Source organism: Sesamum indicum, linkage group LG13, assembly GCF_000512975.1.
Source record: "Sesamum indicum cultivar Zhongzhi No. 13 linkage group LG13, S_indicum_v1.0, whole genome shotgun sequence".
Taxonomy (NCBI): domain Eukaryota; kingdom Viridiplantae; phylum Streptophyta; class Magnoliopsida; order Lamiales; family Pedaliaceae; genus Sesamum; species Sesamum indicum.
The window spans coordinates 569,503-595,357 of NC_026157.1; the positions used below are offsets into that span (position 1 = coordinate 569,503).

Genomic DNA, 25,855 nt, shown 5'->3' on the forward strand with positions numbered 1-25,855 from the left:
AGAAATGTTTGTTGTTCCTTGATCATCGTTATTAGGCTCCAGGATAATCTGGTAATAAGTTCGAATAGAGAAAATCAAGATGCTTGTTGGAGTTGGATGCCAGGCACCTGGCTATCTCAACTGCTACTTCTGTTGGGATTTTTTGCTAAATCATCATAAAGTTTTTGTAGCATATTCATCTAGATGTACCTACTAATAGAGTTTCATATCCACTACAGTCGAGTCATATGTCAAGTCACTTGGTCAACCAGCATTGCTTGACCTGATTGTTCAGCCTCCATCTGAAGATGTTACAATGGAGGATGCTGAAGATCTGAGGCCCTCAAAGAGGAAAACAATCTATCCTGAGGTATTCAGGCTAATATCATGCTCCATTGATGGATATTTGGCGGTTGGTTTCTGCTCTCTGCCTTCTGTTAATCATTTTTGTTATCTGTTTCTCATCAGCATAAGCCCATGTCCGAAATTACATCTGGTTTGCATCGCGGAATTTACCACCAAGGGAAACTTCGGGTCAATCGATATAATCCATTTGAAGCATATGTTGGGAGTGAAAGTATTGGAGATGAAATTGTTGTCTACGGGCGTGCAAACATGAATAGGGCATTTGATGGTGATATAGTGGCCGTAGAACTTTTGCCTCAAGATCTCTGGCAAGAAGAGAAATCCCTTGCTATAGCAAATGATGGTTTGTGGTCTTTAAAATTTCTATGCTTATATTATGTATTGCTTAGGAGTATGTATAATTGCTGCAAAATGAAGAGATGTTTAGGTTTCTTTTGATCTGAATGCTTGTCTCGAAGTATTTGATGATTGAAGAGGTTCTAAAATAGGTCTGGAGCTCTTGAAAATCCACAGATGACATGATGACCGTTCATCAACGCTACCCAAAGTTGTAACTTGAGTTGTAATGGCCTTTGACTTAACTTTCTTTCTTGAATAGAAAACAGGCTAGAATTAAGTAATTTGGTTCTACAGGCAATTAGTTTCAAATAAATACTAGGCAAAAGAAGCATCTTACGAAAATCAGCAGAAGAAAGACAAAAGTTTACATTCAAGGATGGGTTATGCAACACAATTGCAAGAAGCCACAATAATTTGTGGAGGACTCATTTAATTGTCCTCTTGTGGAATTTTGAACATTGCGTGCCCACACATAGGCTCAAAGATGCCTCTTGACTAGGGATTTACTGTAGTGAAAGGCATATTATGTAACACAAAAGGACCTAACACAAAAGGGATTTACTGTAGTGAAAGGCATATTACTGTAGTCCAGCATCTTCTAACACAAAAGGACCTAAAATAAGACTCATTTGAATGACATAAAAATGTATGAGTTTGTATTCTTGACTAAAGTACTACTAGGCAAAATAAATTTATTTAAAACATGAAATAACATATGAAAACAAACTAGATGCTACTCAAGTAAGTCCAATGAAGGTTTCCTTCCACCTGATCATGCCAAATGAAAGGTTGAGCTTTTAAGGAGCCTTTGCATTGCCTTTTTTAAAACCTTAGCATCAATATGTCTTGTATGGTGCTTCTAGTCTACCATAGTTATGTGCCTGATTGGACATTTGTGATTGCCTTCTTAAAAATCTGCATGTTATGTAAAATTTCAATTCTTATTGGAATTTTTCTTTGAGCATCATCATGTAAATCGAGTAAGCTTAGGAAAATGTAACCACTTAAATTCCAAGAAGTACTTTACACCAAAAGAGCGAGGATCAGTTGTTTCTTTCTAAGGGGAAACAGAACTTGATAATAGCTTCTTAGATTATGTTTGGAGAAAACAAGCTCCAGCCATCATATTAAGCATATCTCCAAGATGAGGTATTGGAAACGTATGGTTGATGGTCATTTTAATTGCATGAATATGACACATCTTTGGTCCTTGTTGTAAGGTAAGGACCATTTATGGACTTTGATTCTGTTGAACATGTGCTTTAGATAAGGGCACTTCATCTTGTATGAATGCAGAAGTTGGATGTGAAGAGACCACCTTTTGCGATTTTCTTTTGGAATGGCTTGTTTGCATGATGCAAAACTTGTTTCCAAGTTGCATGTGAAGACAAATACTTAAGGCTAGAAACTACTGTAGTTATATGGTACTCACGTATTAGCACTAGCATTTGGTCATTTTGGTGCAAACGACCAACGGCCTATTAATTTTGATGGATGCTTTATTGTACTACCATAACAATTCGAACCCTACTCTTTTACAGCACATATATGTTTGGGCATGTTCGAACATTTATTTTATACAGACAAAAAGACAATCTGTTTATTAATATGCATACTATCCAGGTTAGGGATGCTCCTAGCCACCCCCCCCCCCCCCCCCCCCCCCCCCTCCCAACCTATGTTAGCCAGTGCCTGTTTTCGCTTCTATCGTTTGCATCACAATTCATTTTGTTGTTAGCTCATGCTCATTGGAGTCCATTTTTGGCATTATGGATATTTGATTTTAATTCTTCAACATATTGTATACCAGAGGAGGAGGAGGAAGATGATGTTCATTTAGCTCCTAGTAGTGCTGATGATGCTCCTAGAGTTACAAATCTATTGGATGCTGGGGACAAGGATGCTACACCAACTCGTCCATCTGGTCGTGTTATTGGCATTATAAAGAGGAACTGGCACTCGTAAGTAAAATGGTTAACTCTTACTTTTCTCCACGAGTTTCTCCAGTTTAATGCTTCTCATGAATAAACCATTGGATAGATCTTTTCTGCATTGATCCTAGAATAGAAATTTCTTGTTTATTGCTAAGATGTTAAAGCAGTTGCTGAGACTACTACAAAGGACTCCATACTTGTCTGACCTATTAAACACATGCCAGACATGCTCTGGCATTCTGGGGCTTGTTGCAGGATTGTTTAACATGTTGTGGGACATATTTCAGGATAAAATATAATTTAAAGGGAGGAAGTTGGGTGCATTCATAATTGTCCTTTAGATTTAGGATCAAAGGAAGATAGTTCAAAAGTGGGAGCTGAGAAAAGAACAGTGAAGAGAAAGAATACCCAGTGCTTACTTTCACTTTAATCATTGAAAGTGCTATTTTAGATCCACAGGTATTTCATTTATCACTAATATAGTTTTGCAAACTAGTATTTGCCTCCAAACCGGCTGCGTATGCTTATTTTTAAAGTGTACAGTGCCCTGTCTGGTTGTGGGACTTTCTTTCTGTTCTTTCCCTGAGGATTTGTTAGAGGAACTTAGCTCCCCATAAAGTTTAACTTAAATCTGATCTGCTAACAATGATGACAACCCAGTGGAGGGAACATTCATATGAGTAAGAGAACTATGAATTTGTATGGAACAAAATTTTGATTTAAAATGCGTTCTTGTCATGTTTATTTGCAAGCGGCTATTCTCTATTATGTTAATTTATGATAAGAAAGAAATTTAAGAACTTAATTCGTGAAAAGTAGGAAAGCAAGTGTGCTAGAAAATAAATCTAGAGATGTAATGAATTATATGTAAGAATAGGGTTTATGAAAATAATTGACACGATTCAGCAACTCAGATTTAAGTTGTTGTCAATGAGAACGGAGGAAAAAACTATTGAGCATTTATATGATATTTATCTGGTTGTCAAATTGGCAGATCAATTAGACCAGATAAACATACTCTATGGTCTTTTCAGAACTGTTTGACTGTAGAAAAAGAACAGTAATCTTCTATTCATGTCCATCACGATAACCACATCTGACCAGTGTGTTTCTCCTCTGGTTCTCTCAGTCATGAGATGCTATCAAGTTTCTTTACTCTCCCTTTAACAATGGAAGACACCAAACTTGGTCGGAAAAACATTGCTAGGGGCAGTTGCTAGGGAACCTTGACGGTTCATGCGAACTTAAGAAAAAACCTTTAGTCGACACATTTTAAGACTGAGCCCAAAATTAAACTTCCCTTTTTAAAGAGGAAATATCAAACTGAAGACTAACATTATAGTAGAAAATACGCTATTACTTATTCCCCAACATATCTTCATCAAATCTTTGTGTAGTTGAATCTCCAAGCTTCATCTGTACTGCAGTTATTGTGGATCTTTGGATCCAATGCCTATGCCTGCGGGTGAGGGTGGTATTGCACATGCTCTATTTGTTTCCAAAGATCGGAGAATTCCTAAGATTCGGATACAAACTCGTCAGCTTGGAAACCTACTGGACAAGAGGATTATTGTTGCTGTTGATTCATGGGATCGCTTATCACGATATCCTTCTGGGCATTATGTAAGAACAATAGGCGAAATAGGTGACAGAGATACTGAGAGTGAGGTATGTTAATGAGTTTTGTTTTTCACCACTTCTGTCATTTGCACGTATCATGAACAGAGTGATCGACAGTTATGCCCTTGTACCTAACTATGCTTCATGTAGATTGTAACCACAGGGGATTTTCTCAACTGTTATGATGCAATAGGTCCCCAATTAGAGAAGGCACCTATTATAGAATGAAATATTAACCAAAAAAGGGAGTTCCAAATAATACAAACCTTTTCCATTCTGCCCTAACTCTGCCAAAACAGAATAGAACACTCAATTCTGGATGGAAATAGTGCTCTTCATAATTCATCAGCATCAATGGTGTTAAACTGCATACATGTCTGCTGCAGGTGGTGCTGATAGAGAATGATATTGATGCAAGGCCATTTTCCTCTCAAGTTTTGGCATGTTTGCCACCTTTACCCTGGTCTGTATCTGCTGAGGATATATCAAATCCCATTAGGCAGGATTTGCGTCATCTACGTGTCTTCAGTGTGGATCCTCCAGGTACATGGTTTATGTGCAGAACAGTTTGCTTCTGTTTCTTTATCAATGTTTTTGTGCCTGATTTTTTGTTCACCTTTGGTGCTCAAGAAAGTACAGTCACCTAAGCGAGGATGGCCCTTTTATGTGGTTTAATTTCTTGGTGCAGGATGCAAGGACATTGATGATGCATTACATTGTACACTTCTTCCAAGTGGAAATTTTGAAGTGGGAGTTCGTATCCTTTTGTCACCTAATTTCAAGTTTCTCGTGAACACAACAAAGAATTTGTGGTGTCTTGGTTGCCTAATCTTCCATTTTAGATGTTCTGCCACGAAGGAATTTTTGCGCAGCTTTTTACTTCCCTATTACTTCTGAACGGGTAATCCCAGACTTGGATTGTATCTTGCACAACTAGGATCTGTTTTAAGATTCTGAATACATTTGTAGTTTCTTTTGGTTCTCTTATATCTGCTTCTCCTGGGGGACTAGAAGGGTATATAACATGGATATATGTGATGTTCCATGTTTATTGAATCTAAGCTTATCTTATGCGACCTAATAGAAGAAGTGTTCCTATATTCAACTGAATTCACTATTAGTTAAATCAGATTGGATCGTTCCTTTATTGTACCGCCCATTAAATTTTGTTGAAGACCCAAAATTTACAGTTCATTATGGGTAATCTATCCAAAGGCTAAGATAAATTAGTAAGTTTGTAGTTCTCATAGCTTTGTAAGCAATTAAAAATTCATCAAGTTTATTGTAAATGATTATGTTCTAGTTCATGTACAATCTCATGATTTTTTTGAGGGATGATTTCTTCTTTCTTTGATTTTCCTATTCTTTAAAATTACAAAATAGAATCTGAAGTCAAATCTGAAGTACATAATTCCTTTTCCTGCTATCTTCTGCACAATCTTTGTCTGCTAAGCGGAGCTTTAGTTAGTAGTTTTATATTGCTCGCCTCTTATATCTTCTTGGTCAACTCTGTCTTTTTCAGGATAAACTGATAAAGGCATAATGAGCTTCAGATTTTGCTGTTTACTGATGAGAACGGAAACTTATAACTTAAAGTTTAACAGTCTGAATTGTTGATATTCCAGTAATACTGGGGAATACATTTCATTTGGTTTGAAGACAGGGTCCATCCTATATTTTGGGGTGATTTATTGGATCACAAGTACATGAAAGCTTGTAGTCTGTAAGGTTTATATGACTGGAGCTAATGATTAAAAGATAATTTAGTTGGTTTTCTTCTCATCATAGAATAGGAATTATGATGATATTTCATTTCAATATTGATCTTTAATTTGTACTAGATATTGCTGATGTCACAAATTTTGTTCACCCTGGGACCCCCTTGGATGATGAGGCTGCACAAAGGGGTACCTCTGTCTACCTTGTCGAGCGGCGTATTGACATGCTTCCGAAACCTCTAACAGAAGGTGTCCCACTGTTTATTTAATAAGTTATTTCTAGTTTCTTCTGAATCTTGTATTATGCAAATATTTGGCCCAGAGAATCGACATATTCTAACGCAGTCTTACCTATTCTTTTCAGATATTTGTTCACTGCGTTCAGATGTAGAGAGACTATCCTTCTCTGTGATATGGGTACATGCATACCTCTTAGAATTGGATTTCGAATGGCTAATATGCTGTTATCTTCCCCTAATCTTCTAAGAAGTTGAATGAATTTCATGAACATGTGTATATGCTTCTTAAGGAGTTTTCTGTAACAAAAAGGGTTAAATTGTTTTGACCTTTGAAGGAGGGTGTCAACTCCCAGTTGTTGCATAATTTGCATCTGTATCAAAAGGATGACTTGCTTGCCATCATTAAGCTTAGTTTATATGTTCAACTAGTTTTGTGCTAGTTGGTTTTTCTTTAGGTTCTCCTATAAGCTTGTTTTCTTTTCTGGACAAGCTGTCGACCAGAGTGAGTTGGCTGTTAGCATGTAAATCCCAAAGGAATGGAACTCATAAATGTTCCATACAGTTTGTTGCAATTTCACTGCATTACTGGAGTCTATCTGTTGGATCCACTCTATTTTACAGAGTGTCTTAAAATTCAGTATTAAACCAAGTTTAATGTGGACACAATATGTTAAATACATTGCTATTTGCTTTTAGGAAAGCTGATATTAGTATGCTTTTAAGGGTTGTTTCAGACTTGTTAATTTGATGAAGCACCTCGCTTTGTCTGGCTTTATATACCAGAATGTATCTATTCATTTGTTGGCAAGTTAGTTCTACTCTTTTCGGTTTTCCCCATCTCCCCTCTCATATTTCTCCAACAACTACCCCGCTTTTTGCATGTAATTGTATCTGTCTTTTTGTGTAAGGTAAACCCATGGGCCTATATTGATTCCCCTTTGTGCATTTTCTTATGATTAAGGAAATGACTCCCGAAGCAGAGATTATTTCTACGAGGTACACGAAGGCCATTATCAAATCTTGTGCAGCATTATCATATGTTGAAGCTCAGGCAAGGATGGATGATAGGTAGTTACATATAGCCTGTTTTTATTATTAATAGATTTTTTGTCTGGTGAACTTCTGATCTCATATGAGTGATTTAGTTTGTATTTGAAAATACACCTATTCATTCTTTGTTTTTTCAATTTATAAACCATAGTTGTAATGTGCGCCTTAGCGCGCCATTGCCTTTTTAGGCTGGCGCTTGGAAAAAGCCGGGCGAAACACAGTTTTTTCAAACACTGGGCCTCGCCCAGCTAAATAAAGGTTGGGTGGGTTTTCAGCCTTTAATTTAGTTATTTTTCTTTTAAAAGAAAAGTTGTAAAAATTTACACAAAAAAATAGGCTGAAGAGTGAAGACGCTATGGTTTTGCTATTTTACACCTTTCCTAGCACAGAGGAGACAAGATACTCTACTACCTGTCAGTGTAGTCAATGGCATGTGCGCCTCTCGCGCCATTCGCGGCCTATGGCGCGCGCCTTCACAATGGCAAGGCCATGGCGCGCTCCTTTGTGAAAAAGGGCCTGGGCAGCCTGGCGGCTGGCTGGGCCCATCAAATAAAAATAAAAAAGCCCTAATAGTTAAGGGAATTACAGCAGAAATAAATAATCTGCTCTGCATGCATGAGTAACATGTTCATTCCTGCCTCTTCTTGCTTTGGTTCTTCCTCTGCGGCCCTCTTCTTCTTCGGCTTATCTTTCTTCTTTTTTGATAAACTATTTAGGATTTATTTGAATCTTTAGGACTTATGTTATCCTTCAATTGGTTCAACATTGGTCGTTTTAATTATATGAAATTTTGTTATGTTCAATTTGTTGTTTTATATGTTTTATTTAACTCCTTATACATTAATCTAGTCAAAATAATACTAATTATATAAATATATAGACTATTTCTTATATTTGAGCCATCCTTCGAAAAGGCGCGCGCCCCGCCGTGCCCCATGCGCCATGGCTCCAGGAGCCCTTGGTGCCATTGTGCGCCATGCGCCACTGATTACTATGCTACATGTGATGGATATTTGATGTTTGTTTTCATTTTTATAATGACTATGTAGGATTTGTTTAATGGTTTTGCATATTTTGAACTCTTTGTTTTCTCTAAGACATGTTGTTTTGTGTGTGATGATTAAAATAATTTCTAGTGTTTATATTTAATCGTTTGTGCATTTTTTATGTGAAATATATTGATGTATGAATATATAATTTATTTGTGTACATATGCGCCATGCTTTAAAAAGGCGCCCCATGCGCCATGGCTCTAGGTGACCCTTGCACCATGGCGCTCTGTGCGCTATTAACAACTATGCTATAAACTTTAAACTTTTTGTTGCCATGCTTCTTTATTTCTTAATAGGGTTAATTACAATTAGACCCCTTTGAAAATACGAAATTACACTTTCCCCCAAACAAGCTTCAAAATTACACTTCCACACTCTTTGAAATTTTTTTGTTTACACCTAATTCCCTTTCATTAGGATTTGGATGGAAAATGCTGATGTCAACAAAAAAGAATTACATAAATTTTCAGTTTTGTCCTCATTTAACAATCCTATGTATATTTTTGTACTTACAAGGGGATAAATGGGAGTATTAATGAGGGCAAAATTGAAAATTTATGTATTTTTTTTTTTGGCAATGTCAGCATTTTTCGTTGAAACCGTAAAGAAAGGGGGTTAGGTATAAACGGTGAATTTTGGGGGGTTAGGGGGGGGTGTAAGTGTGTAATTTTGGAACTTTTTTGGAAGGAGGTATAATTTTACATTTTCAGAGGGGGTCTAAGTGTAATTAACCCTATCTTAATATTAAAATCAGCCTTTTACAACTATTCAGCAGTTTTTCTTGCAACTTGCTGTATTTATTCACTGATCCACCCTGTTCCTTTGTCGAATATGCCTCTGGTTTACTCATCTGAAATTTGATGAACATTGTATATGATTCCTAAACCAAATTAAATGGATTAACATAAAATATGAAATTGCATAATTTGCAAGATTAAATTAGATTGATGAATTAAATGCATTTGTCGTTTACTTATTTTTAGTGCTGTAGGATGTCGTTTGAAAATGTCAGTGCACTATTTTGATGATTTCTCATTTCTTTCCCTCCTGCTTTATTGCAATTGGAATTTCCTATATTTGTTTCTAAAGTTGGTTATTGATTTCCTGAAAAAGATTGTGCCATGACTTGTGGCTGCAAGCTATGACTTCAGTTGGAAGTCCAGCGGCTGCACATCTCAAGCTGTGTTTCTTTGCTTATTTTCTTTCTAATCTTTCTCTTTCTTTCTTGGGTTCGTGATGCACACCAAGCGGGAGCATATTTTTTTGTCCTCACATCCACCAAGCCATTATGTTCACCATATCTCCTCTCTCTCTCTCTCTCTTTCTCTGAATCCATTCATTTTACAGTCGCTTGATGGATCCATTAACTACAGACTTGCGGAATATGAATGCTTTAGCAAAGGTAACTTCTAAGAGTTTTACTAAATATCTTACATTTTTAGTAATGCACAATGTAATTACCCTTGCAATTTGTAGATAATGAGGCAAAAACGCATTGACAGAGGAGCCTTAACTCTTGCTTCTGCAGAAGTGAAATTTCAGATTGATACTGAAACTCATGACCCTCTTGATATCGGTATGTAGCTCTCTTTCACCTCCTTCTGGAAGAAATTTGTCAAAGCTAAGATTCTTTCCCAGCTTTGAGAAGCAGCTAAAGTTGGGTTGTATCTCCAAGCTAGATGTTTTTTTTTTCTGAAAAGCCAACTGGTGAATGAGAAAACTGCTTCAGCTCCTGTTGATGCAGTCTTTCTAGATGTCCTGCCTTTCTGCTTCTTGTCTCGTTTTGCATTTATTGGAGATCACTGGCACCCCATTTGATCAAATTGTCTCTTCTATCTTTCAGTATGATTATTAATTTGCTTATGTGCAGGTATGTATCAAATTCGGGAAGCAAATCAGATGATTGAGGAGTTTATGCTTGCTGCTAATATTTCAGTAGCTAAAAAAATTCTGGAGCATTTCCCGCTCACCTCATTATTAAGGTACTCTACTAGCTTGTCTTTTACAAACTGTATTTTTTTCCTACTTCTGTTGGAAATACTAGTTATTTTTTTCACGTACAAAAGAGGATTCTACTTTGCAAGCAAAATCTCTGTGCTTAAGTTAATCTATTGACTCTGCCCTTCCATCGATGCTCTTTACTTTTCCTGATATGATCCAGCATGCTATATGAAAAGCTAGTGAGTTAGCTCTGGGAAAATTCTAATTTTTAAGCTGCCTTAGTCTATATAGATACTGCTTAGTGCATAATCGTTATCTTTCTATAGTTAAATCCTTCTGTTTTCATAATTTATTTAATGATGATGTCTTTCATATGCAGACGGCATCCAAGCCCAACAAAAGAGATGCTTGAACCTTTAATTCAAACAGCTGCTGCTGTTGGTCTTTGTTTGGATGTGATATCTTCAAAAGCGCTGGCTGATTCACTTGATAAGGCGGTGGTGAGTTTGCAACTCTTGAACTTCGCCACATTACAGCTGTACACTTATTTATAGATTTTACTGGTTATCTAGGCAAGAAAATGAAAATCCAAAGTATTTGAGGTTTTGACGTATAAACATTTTTTTGATATTCTGGCTTTGTTTTCTCTTCCTACAAATTTCTGGCCACCTCATCTGTCATTTCTAAAACTACATGCATTCTGTATGCCAAATTCTTGTCATAGTCATAGATATATGGAACTATTATGTCGTACTCTGCCTCAGTAATAACCATGCTTTTGGACAGGTTCCAGCATATGACTATAAACAATATTTTCTCTTGAGCCCTCTGTGGCTTGGCCACTCTAAGAACTTCATGTCTAGGAAAAATTTTTGGAAGATGAATTCCATGTTTAAAGCTTATTTCATGAAGTATAAATTTATTCAGGTTAAAAATTAATTGTCTACTTACTGTTCGGAAGCTGCTAGTAGTTCTGGTGATAAATACATGCATTGATGTACTAATGAATCTATCTCTTACTTTGCTCCCCGCACTTCCCCCAAAAAAAATATTCAGGGCGATGATCCATACTTTAATAAGCTGATTCGTATTCTGGCCACAAGATGCATGACACAGGTACGTAAATCAGTGTAATCATATATGCATTCTTTTCGTGGTTAAGGTGTTTATTAATTTCTAATTGTTGTGAATATCTGTTGCAATTTTCAGGCAGTATATTTTTGCAGTGGAGATCTGAGTCCTCCAGAGTTTTTTCATTATGGTCTTGCTGCTCCTGTGTATACACATTTCACTTCTCCCATAAGAAGATATGCTGGTATATTCAAAATTTCAAATATTGGTTATTTTTCGTCATTTCTATTTCATTACTAACCTCATCATCTTGAAACTTAATATTTCTTGTAGATGTCATTGTTCACCGTTTGCTTGCTGCATCCTTGGGGATATGCAAACTCCCAGATGTTTTCCAAGATAGATCCAGGCTAACTGGTGTTGCTGACAGTAAGGATTTTCTCACCAACATTCAGATATTTTGTGTTATGAGTTGTGCACTGTGGATTGTAGTAGTTCATTTGTTTTTGTTTCGGTAGATGGATTTGGGGTCATACAATGGTGAATCCTTATGCTACTGAAATGCTTTATCCTGGAATCTTTCCGTGAGCTGTGTTCGTCATTATTGGCTCTATGTTTGCATGTCCTTGTAATTGTATTTGGTTATTGTAATACATCCTTCTGATCGTTATGGAATCCGGCACCATATAGATATTATTGGTAGTTCTATCTCATGTATATTTTCCCTGCAGATCTGAATTATCGCCACAAGAATGCCCAAATGGCTAGCAGGGCCTCGGTTGAGCTCCATACACTCATTTATTTCAGGAAAAGGTGACAAGTGAACCAATTTTTATTCCCTCTCACTCTTCTCACTTCTCTCTCTCTCTAATGTTTGTATGATCACACTTATGCAGGCCCACTGATACTGAAGCAAGAATACTGAAAATAAGATCAAATGGCTTCATCGTTTTTGTGCCCAAGTAAGATTACTATAACTGTGAATAATGTGGTCCTATGTTTAACCGATGCCGTTGCGATGGCATACTCCTTTAGATAATGTCACGTGTTTATGTTCTATAAGCAGAAATTGATTGCAAGGTCATTTGTTTACAATGAAAACAATTTCCAGAGGCTAGTATTGAAAACAAAATTTACTGCTTGTTTTTTGGATGAAATGGGATATAACTGCTAAATTTGCATCATATTTGCATATAATATTGAGACAGTCGTCTCTAGTAGAAAGTTCCTTGGCATGCTTATATCTTGTCCTTGGTGGTTTGTAACATTTACTTTCTGCACATCACTATTCAGATATGGAATCGAAGGACCTGTATACTTGATGCCAAGAGGGCAGAAGGGAGGGGGAGAATGGATCATTGATGAGCAGCAGCAAAAGATTAAGAAGGTCGACGGTAAGGTGTCTTATGGTGTTCTCCAGACGGTGAGGATTCACATGGAAGTTAAAGAACCACAGCCAAACAGGCCAAAGCTTGAGCTCACCCTTATCTAAAGGTGCCCTGTCTGCAAATTCATCAGTAGTGTTTCGTGGTGTGTGCTAGTTATAGTTGTTCTGCTTTCATGATCTATCCACCATTTGTTTATTTGGTATTGGTAGGAATATAATGAATCTGATTTACCAAAAAGCGTAGGTTTACATGGTAATATATTTTTACTTCTCCAGAGTTGCTAATTTCTCTCAATGAATTTGTACATGCTATAATTCTCATAGAAGCACCAGATTAGAAAGAATTGCCCAAACTGAATATCTAAGTACTATAAAACAATGCTTCTTTCCAAACTTTGTGTTACTTCTATTCATTTCTCCTCATCTCTTTTGCTCTCACTTGCATGGATCATGTGATTTCACGGTTAGGATCATACAATGCGGTCCTGTGTCTAATTAGGACAAGATCTATATGAAAACAGTTGACCATCCTTAAGAGCAAGGGCTGCAACCAAGGAAGTCCAAAGAAATCGGACTGAACATTCTTCTTGTGCCGCATCAAGGAGTTGTGTCATGGTACCTACATTTTTGTTTTGGACCAGATTTTTTTCATCAGAAAGGTTTGCGGATGGGAACAGATTTTCATCAGAAAGGTTTGCGGATGGGGGACAAACACCAACCTTCATATAAGGATTTGATAATATCAATTTCCAAATATAAGGACTTAATGAGAAAAATAAATAAAATAGTACCAGTATTCGTTCATAGCAGGTGGAAGAGTGAACTGAAGCATGAGGACAAAGTGGTACAGAGGACCAGAGGGAAGAAAGCCCAAATGTGAAGCTAGTTTTACAACACCAATCCCAGCTGCAGGAAGTATTATGTATCCCATACACATTACTGTTGTTGATTTCAATCTTGCCTTACTTGGCCCTGCGTCTATTTATAATCATCATTATTCTGTCAAATACGTCTCAAGTATTATCCACTCGTTTTCTTTTTGTTTTTATATTCATGTACCTTGTGTTGGGTCGCCTCTAGGATCAGAGTGATGCAAGGGATGGCCCCATCCACGCAGATTGTAAACCATCTACAGAGAAAATTGGCATTCCACTTTAATATTGACCTACCTGAGTAGTTTAGTAGAATCTTTAATCACTCTAAATGAGCTCACCAGTAATAAGGTTCTGAAGATATAACTGCTCTAAATATGAGTCAAACAATCTAAAAGTACATATAATGTCAGTTTGTTGTAGAGTTGCTTCTTATTTCTAGAAGAAAAGGCATGCAGTGAGTGTTTTTATTAGCTTTGATAAACAAGTAAACTGACTGCAGGAAGAACTGGAGGTGCCTTTAGCTCCTCCACTATCTGAGAAAATTCACAGTACCTGATTCCACACAGCTGCACTATGCTTTCCACTTACGATCTCTTCGGAAAGTTGACATTTGACAACTTCTTGGAGCATGTATGGATGCTGGTTTGTAACTAGTCCTCGCCCTCCGTGTATTTGTATCTATTATGGAAGTTATGTGGCTGGCAAGAGCTTCAAGACAGCTTTACTGCAATTGAGATAGAAACATATGAGAGTCCAACTGCTGCCATCTCCAAAGAGATTCCCATCTTCTTTGCAGGTTGCTGGTATTAATGTTTCCCAAGTTTCCTACCCTCCAATGTGAATTCATTAACAAGTTGCACACACACACGTGTGTGTGGGTTCTATCTAGTTACATATATACCAGTTGCACATATGGCGATGATCTCAGGGATGTGGTGATGGTCTGAGTATCTTGACTGCTATCTGTTCGAGTCCCAATCCAATGAGAAAAGTTATCCCAATGTTAACAGGCATGAACGACCTAAATTTAAGGAATTGTCGAGAAGAGCGATTGATTAGGTTGAATGCAGGAGATGAGTATCTCTCTTTCTGCATGCCTGCACTAATTGTAAATTGACGGAGTGCATAATGGTCTGACCTGATCGGATTTGACCCGAATCAAAGTTAAGTTGAGGTGTGGCTAAGTCGTTATAAATTATTTACTTTATATTTTAATTATGAGACTTTAATTTCAACTATCAGATCAAGATATCCTTTACAGATAGTAGAAGAATGAGAAATAACAAAATTCTTATTTTTATTTATGAAACCTTCTAAACTATTCTTGAAATAGCATTCGCACTCTTAAACTAAATAGTGTAATACGAAAACTTTTAAATCATACCATTCATGTCTTGAAGGCTAACTGTCTTTACCAGTGAGTGTGAAGAGCACAAAACTATCTGCAGTGCCACATTTATAAATCAATAATTGATGACTCGTCAGAGAACATTGAAGAGTTATCGCTTCAACAATTACAATCTCATAGTATGAAAATTTACTAATTATATCTAAAACAAAGTCTGGCAAATGATTCCATCCCTTTCCTATGTGGAAAATGAAGTGGATAAGTTAATTTTTGTTTATTCGGATATTTTTCACAATAAATATATAGAATTAATGATTTTTGAGTATATTAAAAGGCAAACGTTAAGGTGATCTAAATGATATTCAATTTTATTTCTGTTTCTTCTAATTGTGAGACTGTTGCGTTTTTCATTCTTTTCTATTCAACAAATATATTAAGTTTTTAAATGCATATTTAGTCTTATAAAAAAGTAGTATTTTCGATCTTACAACACATTTTTGTTATATATTTTAATGCAAAATGTTTGTCCTCGTTAGAATCTTTATACTTTTTTGTTTCATATGTTATAGGATATCACTTTTAGTCTCGTAACGTTCAAAAAATGGTATTTTTTGGTCCCATGCATTAAATAGTCACGTGACCTTTTTCATTAAACATCTAACGAAAAGGGATGGGGACCAAAACTCTACTTATTTCAAGTTACGAGACCAAAACTGAGAATTTATTAATCAATAATATCAAAAGTTAAAGGGATGGGGACCAAAACTCTACTTATTTCAAGTTACGAGACCAAAACTGAGAATTTATTAATTAATGAGATCAAAAGTAAAAAAATTCTAAACTTGGCTTCTACACTTTCTGCTGCCCATCTTCACACACACCCACACACATACAAAATGAGATAAAAAATAGAAAAACCCTAAATTGTGTTAATACGTATCATGTTCACTGTTCGAATATTATTAAATATATAAGTATTTATCTTATTTTATATTATATTTAAATATCATTAAAAAGGATATATATATATATATATATTTATTGATGTACCAAATGATATTTGAGAAAATAATATAATTATTCCACCTAATAAAAAGAAAAACAAAACAAATTATGTATTTAATCTGAAGTCCGAATTAAGGGTACATAAAATATGTTTAAAGTCCTTTTCTCGTCTCAGGTTGTGAGCTAATCCAGTGAACCTGCACCCACAAAAGTCTGTAATAACAACACTGTCAAGACAAAAAAAAAAAAAAAAACATTGAGAAGGAATAAACTGGTTAATTACAATTCTTTGATATTTAAGTCAGTGAATTCGATACGAGAAAATAGCTTTAATATTTTAAATGCGATAAAAAGAATACACCTAACATTTGGAGATTATGCATTTATAATAATTAGTTGTTGCCGCACGCGGTTTCCGCCAAAATAAGCAAAATAACAATGGTGTGAGATGAAAAAAAAGATTGTGAAAAAAAAAAAAAATTGAGTTTTCGTTATACTATAAATGACCACGGCTTACAAATTGTGGTAAATCAATATTATTAACCAAGATTAAATAAAACAAAAGCAAAAAATTTTAATTTTTTTAAACAATATTCGCTATGGTTTTTAATTAGCTGTAGCCAAAACATTTGGCCATGGCTAATGTTTTGGTTACTCTTGTAAAAATAATGATTAATGATCGTTTTGAAGTCGTGGTTGATTTGAATTTGTCATGATTTTCTTCTTTTACCTATAGTAATTAACCATAGCAAAAAAACATATTTTTTATAGTAAAACATGATGTGGGGATGAGAAAGAAAGAAGTCAATAAGAAAAAGCAAAATCGTAGAGTAACAAATTAATTGTCAGTTTATTAAAACTATGTAAGTTTGTGAGAAAAGAAACTTGAGGAGTAAGGCGAGGGAAACGTGGAGCAGTGAGTTGAGAGAAAAAATAATAATTAAAAAAATATTAAAATTATTATTTTGACCGAATTGTTTTGAAGGAAAAAGATGAACTAAAGAGCAAATTGAGATACTCAAAGTTTGATATAATATTTTCTTTTATAATAACTAGGAAGTATCACGTGCACGGCACGTGTCGAAATATATTTTTAAGAGTGAATATATCACTTATTGAAAAATTATACATATATCTCTAGAAACGTCAATATTATTAAAAAATATCTTACTCTTTTTACTGTCACGAATAATTTCTCAAAATATTTATATAAATAACACGTAGATTAGGGGCGTAAATATAATTATCCGTTATTATGTGGAAAAAGTGGAGATTATGAGTGCATGCATAATCTGAATGAAAAGGACTTGTGATTCGGGTGTTTGGTTTTGTTGACAAACTGAAAAGAAATTATGAGTTTTCAAAGTATCAATTAATAATTCAAAATTCAAAACTAAAATTAGAAAATTAGATCTTATTTAAATGGTAAGATTAAACCCTTTAAATGTACCATTTTGATGTGCATTAATAAAAAATATATTAAATTTTAAGGGTAAATAAGTAATTTGATACGTATGAGGGATACATTAAATATATACAACCCACCACACCATATAATTTCCAACACTACTATAAATACCAAAATATTAATTTTTTATGTGAGGTACTATTCATTGATTGAGAATTCATTTTCTTGAAAACAACACTTCTTTCGAAAATTGCAATTCACCTGGTGCGCAATTGTCCCGAGTTAAAATTCTCGATAGTATCCCGTAGTAGAAAAATCTCAACCACATCACATTTGTTCCATATTCAATGTATTTGAATTATAAATTAATTGATGTCTATTTCAGGTGATCAGAAAGTCAATTAATTGATTGCTTATAAACTAGTTCTAAACCATCTTATTCGATATAATATTAATATCATGATCTGGTTCTATTCTATGATCATATTTGTTTTATTATACTTAAACATTATTAGTGTATTTCATGAACAAAGCCCACAGACCAGATAAATCAATAAAGTCAGTGGATGGATTTCATATATATAATGAATGTAAGACGTCTATGCATTTTAGCGGCTTCTAACAAGTGGGTTGTCAAATCAATTGAATTGCCTCGTAGGAGTTATTATATATAGGGTAAATTACAATAACCTCTCTTGGGGTTCGCCACAATTACGAATATCTCCTTGTTGTTTGAAAATTTATCAATACTCTCCTTGATTTTAACGGTCGTCTGACAATTAACCGAGTTTATTAGGTTTCCATCTATTTTTTGTGGTGAACTGACCAAAATGCCTTGTGGATTAAAAATTATAATTTTTTTTTAAGATTTTCTGATTCTTTTATGGATTAAGTGATTATTTTTTTTTATGATTTTTAAATTTTTTTCATTCACTCCGTTTGATTTTTTTATAAGTTTTAATCTTTCTAAAAACATATAGTAAAGACAAAATTGACAATTTCATACTTCTATCCAAAAGTTACATAATTTTTTTAAATATTATGGGGGTATTTGTAATTTTTTAAACAACAAGGGTTATTTGTAATTATGACAAATCTCAAGAGAAGTCGTTGTAATTTATCCTTATATATATGAAAACCCATCTGGTATGATCGGTACTACTAGAATTCCTTAGCTTCGATAATACGGAAATTAGTCATCTGACTTGAGGAGTCATAGTTGAAAGTTGCGGTATCGATGATAATATTGGTGGTTATTATTTAATATCGCTCACGGTGTATTGGAATGTTATCGAGCGATACGAAACAAAATATTATACACTGCTCAACCAATTCCCAAAAAATAAGAAATTATATATAATCATTCAGTGGCTTCTGCAACAGGCTAAGCCATCAATTATTGTCGAGATTGGCACTGGAACTATTCCAATTTCAGCTATAAGTTGCACAATTAAATTGCTCAATTCCAGCTACAAGAAGTCAGAAGTTGCTCAATTAATTATGTGAAACCGTATGAACATTCTCTATTTTTTCACATAATTGTTTCAACCATCAGATCATAGTCACCTGATAGAATTCGGTATTATCGACGATATAATCGGATTTAGGAGATAATATCATTATATCGACGATACAAAATAAATTCGGATAAAAGATAGAATCGAACAATTATATCCGATCGACACTGACTGATCCGTATACGTACCAGCCGATATCTGATACCTTGATCCATGGTTGGATGTTGATATATAACTGTTGTGAACAGAGAATTACATCCTGAAAACATGAATATAATGCATCTGATTTACCCAAAATCATTGAACTTACATGGTAATACATTTTATCCATAGAAGATGCACCTGACTAGAAAGAATTGCCCAAGCAGAATACCTAAGTACTAGAAACCAATGCTCGTTTTCGAACTTTATACGTTGCTTCTATGTGTTTCACTGCATCTCTTCCGAGAGCTCTCGGTTGCACGGACTGTGTGTTTTCATTTAAAAATCGGCATCATACCATGCCGTCCGCCGTGCCAATTAGGTCAAGATCCACATGAAGACCGTCGACCAGCCGGTAAGAGCGAGGGCTGCAACCAAGTAAGTCCAAAGAAACAGGACTGAGCATTCTTCTTGTGCCACATCAAAGAGTTGTGTCATGGTACCTATGTTTTCGTTTCCCGTCCGTTTACCATCCGTTATATCGATTGTGCTGCAAATATAACTAAAAAACGGAGCGAAGTATGCAAACGTTGGGATAACGTACCGATATTCATAGCAGGTGGAACAGTGAACTGAAGCATGAGCACGAAGTGGTAGAGAGGATCAGAGGGGAGAAAGCCTAAATGTGAAGCTAGTTTCACCACGCCAATCCCGACTGCAGGAAGTATTGCGTATCTCACACAAATCACTGCGACTACTGTCGTTGATTTCAACCTCGCCTTGCTTAGCCCTGCATCCGTTTACGGTCATCGTTGTTCAATACGGTTATCGTTTTTATGTGCATGTGGGCATGTAGTTTGTGTAGGTTTTCGACAGAAACGGTTACCTTGTGTTAGGTTGCCTCCAAGTATGAGAGTGATGCAAGGAATAGTTCCATCCCTACGTGATAAAACTTGCATTAGTTACACACAGCTCACTCACAGGGCAAGTGGTATACACTTAAATATGAAAAAAACGAGTCACTAGTTGTAAGTAAATACATACACTTTGTCGTTAGATCATACAACCATTAAGAATATAGAGTTTTCACGTACCCAAGTAATTTAACAGAATCGTCGATCACTCTAAGCGGAGCATTTTCACCGATGATAAGGTTCCGAAGCCATGTTACTCCTCCAAATATGAGTCCAATAATCTGGAAGTACATATAGCAGTCAGTTTGCTGTAGAATTGCTTCTTATCTATAGCAGGAAATCAAGAGGGTGTTTGGGGGTGAGCAAAAAATTCTTGTTCGAACCAAATTCAGCCAAACCAAACAAATCACTGAGTAAGTATACGAAACTTGCTCTGTAATTGGTCACTTTCCCTTAACTATACACCAATCACAAGACAAGTGTATTGCATTTGCCATATGACTAGTTCAGATTTGATCGAGCCGAATCCGAACGAGAATCTTCGTGGGGCAAGCTTATAAAATGTTATATACATCTTATAAAACGTTGGAGAGCTTATTCTCCTACAAACCCCTTGAGTATGGATGGTTAATTAGTTATAAGTAAACTCACTGCAGCAAGGACTGGAGGTGCTTTTAGCTCTTCCACTATCTGATGGAAAATTCCCAGTATTTGACTCCACACTGTTGCACTCTGCTTCCACTGATCATTCCTCTGCACAGAAATTGAGATTTCAAAACTCCAGAGGTTACTATAGAGAAAGGGGTGCGTAAATAAAATAAATAAAAAAAAAAAAAACAAAAGGGTGCAAAGAGAGATTCAACTTGTAGTGGCAAAAATGTAATTATTCAAGTTACCAATATTCTTACAAGTTTCATCCTATTTTATTCAAACACTTCAAATACGTGCTTATTTTAAACTAAGATATGTTATCTTATCAGCTCAAAAAATGTGTGATAACATATATATGAGCTTATAAGATGTTTTAACTAAGTTTAGCCGAACGCCCTCTTCAGTTACGAAACTTACAGGCACTTTCCTAGAATGATCTTCGCCGGCATTGGAGGACACAGGGACATGCTCTTCTCCACTGAGAAGAAGAGTTCTCTCATTCGCCTCCAAATCCTTGTTCGCCTCCTTCGACGGCTCCTCGGCGTCTTCCAACATCGCTCTGTATTTTGATGCGGCGCGCCGTATCAAGTGGTAAGTATAGGTCCATATGTAGAAGGATCCAAGCTGTTGATCAAAGCAATGTTTTCCTTTGTTTTAGATCAGATTCTGTTTCATCTTCTGTTTTATTTAATATATAAATTCCACGGGTATAAAATTTTTCTGCTAAATAAAATGAATGACATAATCTATATAAGACGTGGTATATATATATATTAAATAAAATAAAAGATGCAACAAAAATCGAAATAAAAAATTACTTACAGCCATTGAGAAAGAAACATATGAGAGGCCAACTCTGGTGCAAACAGCCTCTTCTCCAAAGGGATTCCCATCCTCCTTGCAGATGGCTGGGATTATTATCAGCAGAATGTTTCCCAAGTTTCCTGCATGCCCACCACAATTATTCAAATTAAAAAAAATAAAAAATTAATATACCAGTAAATTGGAGACACCAATAGAGTGCTCTTCAATTATATATAGTATAGATAAACACATGCATTGTGCGGGTGGGAAGGTTTTGTCTAGTTAAATATATAGGTTTTATTTTAATTTTAATCCTGTAATTGTATGTATTTTGCATTTTGGTCCCTTAAGAGTTGAAATTTTCAATTTGGTCCATTAATTTTGTAAAATTCATGATTCAGGGACTTATTTTGTCAAAACTTTAGAAATTGGCTGGACGACCACACGTGCAAGTCAAGCGCGTCCTCAAATTTAAATCAGCACACAACTTGCACATATAAATTTCCGACAAATTTAAATCTTTAAGCAAAATGTATTCTCAAATCACGAAAGTTATTAAACTAATAGGTCAACTTGCATGTTTTATTTTTATGAAGGGAACGCCAAACACTCATAATAATTACAAGACTAAAATTATAATACAACCTAACCTAAATATAGGTGTACCTGTTGCACATATAGCAATGATGAGGTCTTGGAGATGTGGCTGTGGTCTCAGTATCTTGACCGCTACCCATCCGAGTCCCCCTCCGATGAGAAAAGTTATGCCGACGTTAACAGGCATAAACCACCTAATTCAGAAGTTGTCGTCAAGAAGAGCGATTGGTTCAGTGTTTTTTTTTTTTTTTTTTCTTTTCCTCTTTCATTTTTTTTTGTCTTATATATATGTATATATATTATCTTATATATTTTAAGTAATTTTTAAATCTATAAAAGATAAATAATACAATTTTAAAAAATATTTTATTTTAAAATAAAATAAACCAAGGCGCAGTATACAAGTACCCTCCTTTCATGGAACCTCTGGATAAATTTTCAGTTTTTTTTTTTTTTTTACCGAAAACGATAAATTATTAATTTTTTTAGTATATTAATTACAACTATTGATATTAAGTATCTATATCTAACAATTATTGATAATTACGACAATAACTATATCTAACCCAACACCTACTATTAAAATTCATGCGTTTGGTGGTCGGACAAATTCAGCTTTTTAGAGAACCATGAATTAAAACTAAGAAAACCTTAAAACCATACCATGCGATGATGTCTTGAAAGCGCACGGTCTTTGCTAGACTTGCAAATATGAGTGATGGAGTGAAGACCACAAAAACTATCTGCAAACGCCACATTTTTGGATCAACCATTAGTGACGTAGAGGATCAATCGACGTCATCATCATCACCAACAAACAATCGATCAAAACGAAAAACGACAAGACAAGAACATATATCAAAACATGCATACACGTAAACATGCATATATATGTAAGCTGTACTCAGAACAAGAATCAACGTACTTTGTTCAAAGACCTTCTGGCATCAGGTGGCAGAAGCTTCAGATAATCAGTTGCCATGAAAGCTCCCAATACGCTAATTATAAGCACCTGCAGTATTGGCATCGACGATATCTCCAACAACGACCAGAACCCCATTTTCCCTTGTTACTCTCTCTCTCTCTCTATATATATATGTATGTATGTGTGTGTGTGTGTGAATCTTTGTAAGTATATATAGTGCGGTTGTGTGTCTCCTGCCTGTTTGTTTCACAGTGTGAATTTTTTGTAAGTATGGTTGAGCTGTATACAACTGCAAAAGTCAAGAAAGAAAAACGAAGAGAAAGTTAATAATGAGAATTAATTATTGAGGCTGTGGGGACAGAACTGTTTCATTATTGTTTGCTTCTATTTTTAAGGTGTTTTTCTCTATTTTGGATACATAATGAGAGAAAGGTAGAGATAGGTATGTGTGATTTTAATATATGGCTTAATGCAATTAATCTCACGTGATATTATAAATAAAAAAGCTACAATTATAGTAGGTACCACTTTTAGTCTCATAAAACTCAGCTACGTTTTTTAGTTTCAGAAAGTCACGTGCATTCTGATTTTGGGACTAAAAATGCGTTATTTAGGACTAAAAAAGCCCAAAATTAATCACTATTTTGGGGACTAAAAAGACTCAATTTTGAATTTTACGAGAATAAAAGCATCATCTGTCATAATTGTGATATCAACACAAATTCTATCCTTATTTTATGGAACTAAAAAAACTATTTTGCCCAAGTTAATTATTAAGGCTGTAAACTGATCTTTCATCTTTCTTAACATGTGCCAGTCACAATTTGGAGAAACACGTCTTATTGATTGAATTATGATAATGAGGAAATTAGTGGCTGATCAGAAAAGGGGCAAGGTGACATAAGTTGCCCCTTCAGGAATTGACGATCAGCCAATAAAATGTGTTTTTCTAATTTTCAATCCACAGATGATTGACACATGTTAATTTCCGACCAACTTTTTTAAAAATTCTGGGCAATTTTGTTTTGAAATTATAAAATTAAGAAAAAAAAAACAAAAGATCATCAACTCTTAACAAATTACAGGAATAAAGTGCCAAGTGACTATAATTATAGGATTAAAAATATAATTAAACTTTTAATAAATAGTATAGATTTAGACAAACATTCAGAATGCTTTTGACTATATATCCTTATATCGAAAAAACTAAAAGCAAAAAGAGAATTTTTTGGCCACCAATTAACTTTTTACTAATGAAAATTAATATGGTAATTAAACCATTTTAGTATTTCCGAAATTATATATATCATCAAAATTAATTTATTCCAATACTTTGGATTATTTTGAATAAGTGCATCATCGGGCTGGCAAATGAGCAAATTGCTCTCCTATAAAAAACATAGCAATTTACCTCCCTATAAAATAAAGCAATATACCCCCTGTCTAGGGAGGTAAATTACTTAATTTAAAAAACACAAGGTGATAATTGCTAATTTTTTTTATAGAGGGGTAATTTGTACATTTACAATATTTCAAGGGGCTCAATTTTAATTAATTAGCAGCAGCCTATTTTGATTGTGATTTCTCATTTTGAAATGAAATAATATTCTGATACTTGAAAAAGCAGTTCTGGTAACAAAGCAGATATGGGAGCATACAACCAACGGATCGGATTCAATGTATCACCTTACCTATATATATATATATTATGTATATATACATGCGTGCTATATTCGAGTTGCGGCAATCCAAAGCTACTCATGTAACCGATGGGGACATGGTCTTTTAATTCTGTAATTACAGGTTTGGCAATTTTGGTATGTAATTTTGAAAAAATTTCATATTAAAAAATAAAAATGATTGAAATTAGCTCAAAGTTGGTTATGGTTAATCTGACATCCCGTATTGTTTTACCCCGTGCCAAAATATTTACCATAATTTTTAACTGTAGCAAATATTTTAGTCTCGCTTGCAAAAACAACGGCTAATAGCAGTTGCGCAGCCGTTCTTAATTAGTATCTATCATGATGTTTTATATCGGACTAGAATTGCCACATGACGTACCATATTAACTGCCATGTTCTCCGAAGAGAATCAATAGTCAATTATAGAAAACATGTCGGCAAATTCTAGTTCGGGTTCAATTTGATTGAATTTAAGTTAATTATATGGGAAGTGTAATACATATGTAGGTTTACAGGTCAATAAAATAACCAACATATGATAAGTATGATACACTTATTTTGTAATTAATTTAATTCAATCAGACTTAATTCGTACAAAAACTTTTGTTACGTGGTAAGCGTCACGTCATCTATTTAAAAGAGGGATAAGGGTATGTGTGCGCGCGCGCGGCGGAGAGGATATGATCATTGTGATTACACCTAGACGGTCATGTGGGTGTGTATGTGCTGACCAACCATGCATTCAGCAAAAATACAAATACCCTTTTCTTATTACCAAGCTAGACGCAGAGGGGATTGGATTTTCCGTTGCACATTCTATTTTTGAAAAATTATTTTATATACGCAGCATGTGTATATTAAATAAAGCAGTACTACAAAAAAATAATTCGATTAATTAGCAACCAAAAAAGTTAGTATTCAGTTAATTAGCAAGTAAATTTTTTCGTTGCTAAGCTGCATTATTTAATACAGGGAATTTACTTGTTGATGAATTCAGCAATGAAGATTTATTGGTTGACGAATTTAGCAATGAATTGTTTAAGATAAATATTAAATAATGTAGATTAACAATGAAAATATTAAATAGGATCGGCAGAGAGATTGAGAGAGAGAAGCAATTTAAGAGAAAAGGATAACAGATGCATGAGAGAGAGAGAGAAGAACCTGAGATGAATGAAAATAGCCGCAGTATTGAGAGGAATTGAGAGATGATGCAGCTGGTGAAGTTGGCTATAGCTACTACTCTGCGCCCAATATATATCAACGTCTCTCTCTCTCTCTCTTAATGA

General features: G+C 34.9%; 2 protein-coding genes across 3 annotated transcripts in view; one reads left to right on the plus strand and one right to left on the minus strand.

Annotated features, from left to right (window-relative positions):
• The window catches only part of LOC105176004 (exosome complex exonuclease RRP44 homolog A), a 17,225-nt gene extending 4,152 nt beyond the window's left edge, over positions 1 to 13,073 (plus strand). Inside the window, exons 5-24 of the mRNA XM_020698618.1 lie at positions 1 to 6; positions 202 to 349; positions 448 to 688; positions 2,495 to 2,645; positions 4,046 to 4,286; positions 4,625 to 4,781; positions 4,927 to 4,995; positions 6,080 to 6,205; positions 6,321 to 6,373; positions 7,157 to 7,263; positions 9,645 to 9,699; positions 9,774 to 9,873; positions 10,168 to 10,279; positions 10,618 to 10,738; positions 11,295 to 11,354; positions 11,448 to 11,553; positions 11,643 to 11,738; positions 12,041 to 12,122; positions 12,206 to 12,271; positions 12,603 to 13,073. The exon at positions 1 to 6 is cut by the window's left edge and continues 115 nt beyond it. Of these exons, the coding sequence (XP_020554277.1) occupies positions 1 to 6; positions 202 to 349; positions 448 to 688; positions 2,495 to 2,645; positions 4,046 to 4,286; positions 4,625 to 4,781; positions 4,927 to 4,995; positions 6,080 to 6,205; positions 6,321 to 6,373; positions 7,157 to 7,263; positions 9,645 to 9,699; positions 9,774 to 9,873; positions 10,168 to 10,279; positions 10,618 to 10,738; positions 11,295 to 11,354; positions 11,448 to 11,553; positions 11,643 to 11,738; positions 12,041 to 12,122; positions 12,206 to 12,271; positions 12,603 to 12,801 (2,296 nt within the window). The 3' untranslated portion in view covers positions 12,802 to 13,073. The remainder of the gene's footprint in view (positions 7 to 201; positions 350 to 447; positions 689 to 2,494; positions 2,646 to 4,045; positions 4,287 to 4,624; positions 4,782 to 4,926; positions 4,996 to 6,079; positions 6,206 to 6,320; positions 6,374 to 7,156; positions 7,264 to 9,644; positions 9,700 to 9,773; positions 9,874 to 10,167; positions 10,280 to 10,617; positions 10,739 to 11,294; positions 11,355 to 11,447; positions 11,554 to 11,642; positions 11,739 to 12,040; positions 12,123 to 12,205; positions 12,272 to 12,602) is intronic.
• Positions 18,990 to 25,855, minus strand: LOC105176005 (protein PIN-LIKES 7). 2 transcript variants are annotated; one of them, XM_011098668.2, is made up of 11 exons: positions 25,731 to 25,855; positions 22,882 to 23,170; positions 22,620 to 22,699; positions 22,026 to 22,150; positions 21,378 to 21,499; positions 20,973 to 21,179; positions 20,556 to 20,657; positions 20,085 to 20,185; positions 19,877 to 19,929; positions 19,595 to 19,780; positions 18,990 to 19,418 (listed from the first exon to the last, which is right to left on the minus strand). In XM_011098668.2, the coding sequence occupies exons 2-11, from the start codon at positions 23,014 to 23,016 to the stop codon at positions 19,369 to 19,371; spliced, it is 1,161 nt and encodes a 386-aa protein (XP_011096970.1). In that variant the 5' UTR covers positions 23,017 to 23,170; positions 25,731 to 25,855; the 3' UTR covers positions 18,990 to 19,368. The 2 variants fall into 2 exon arrangements, with proteins under 2 accessions (XP_011096970.1, XP_011096969.1); XM_011098667.2 differs by having other exon boundaries at positions 18,990 to 19,493.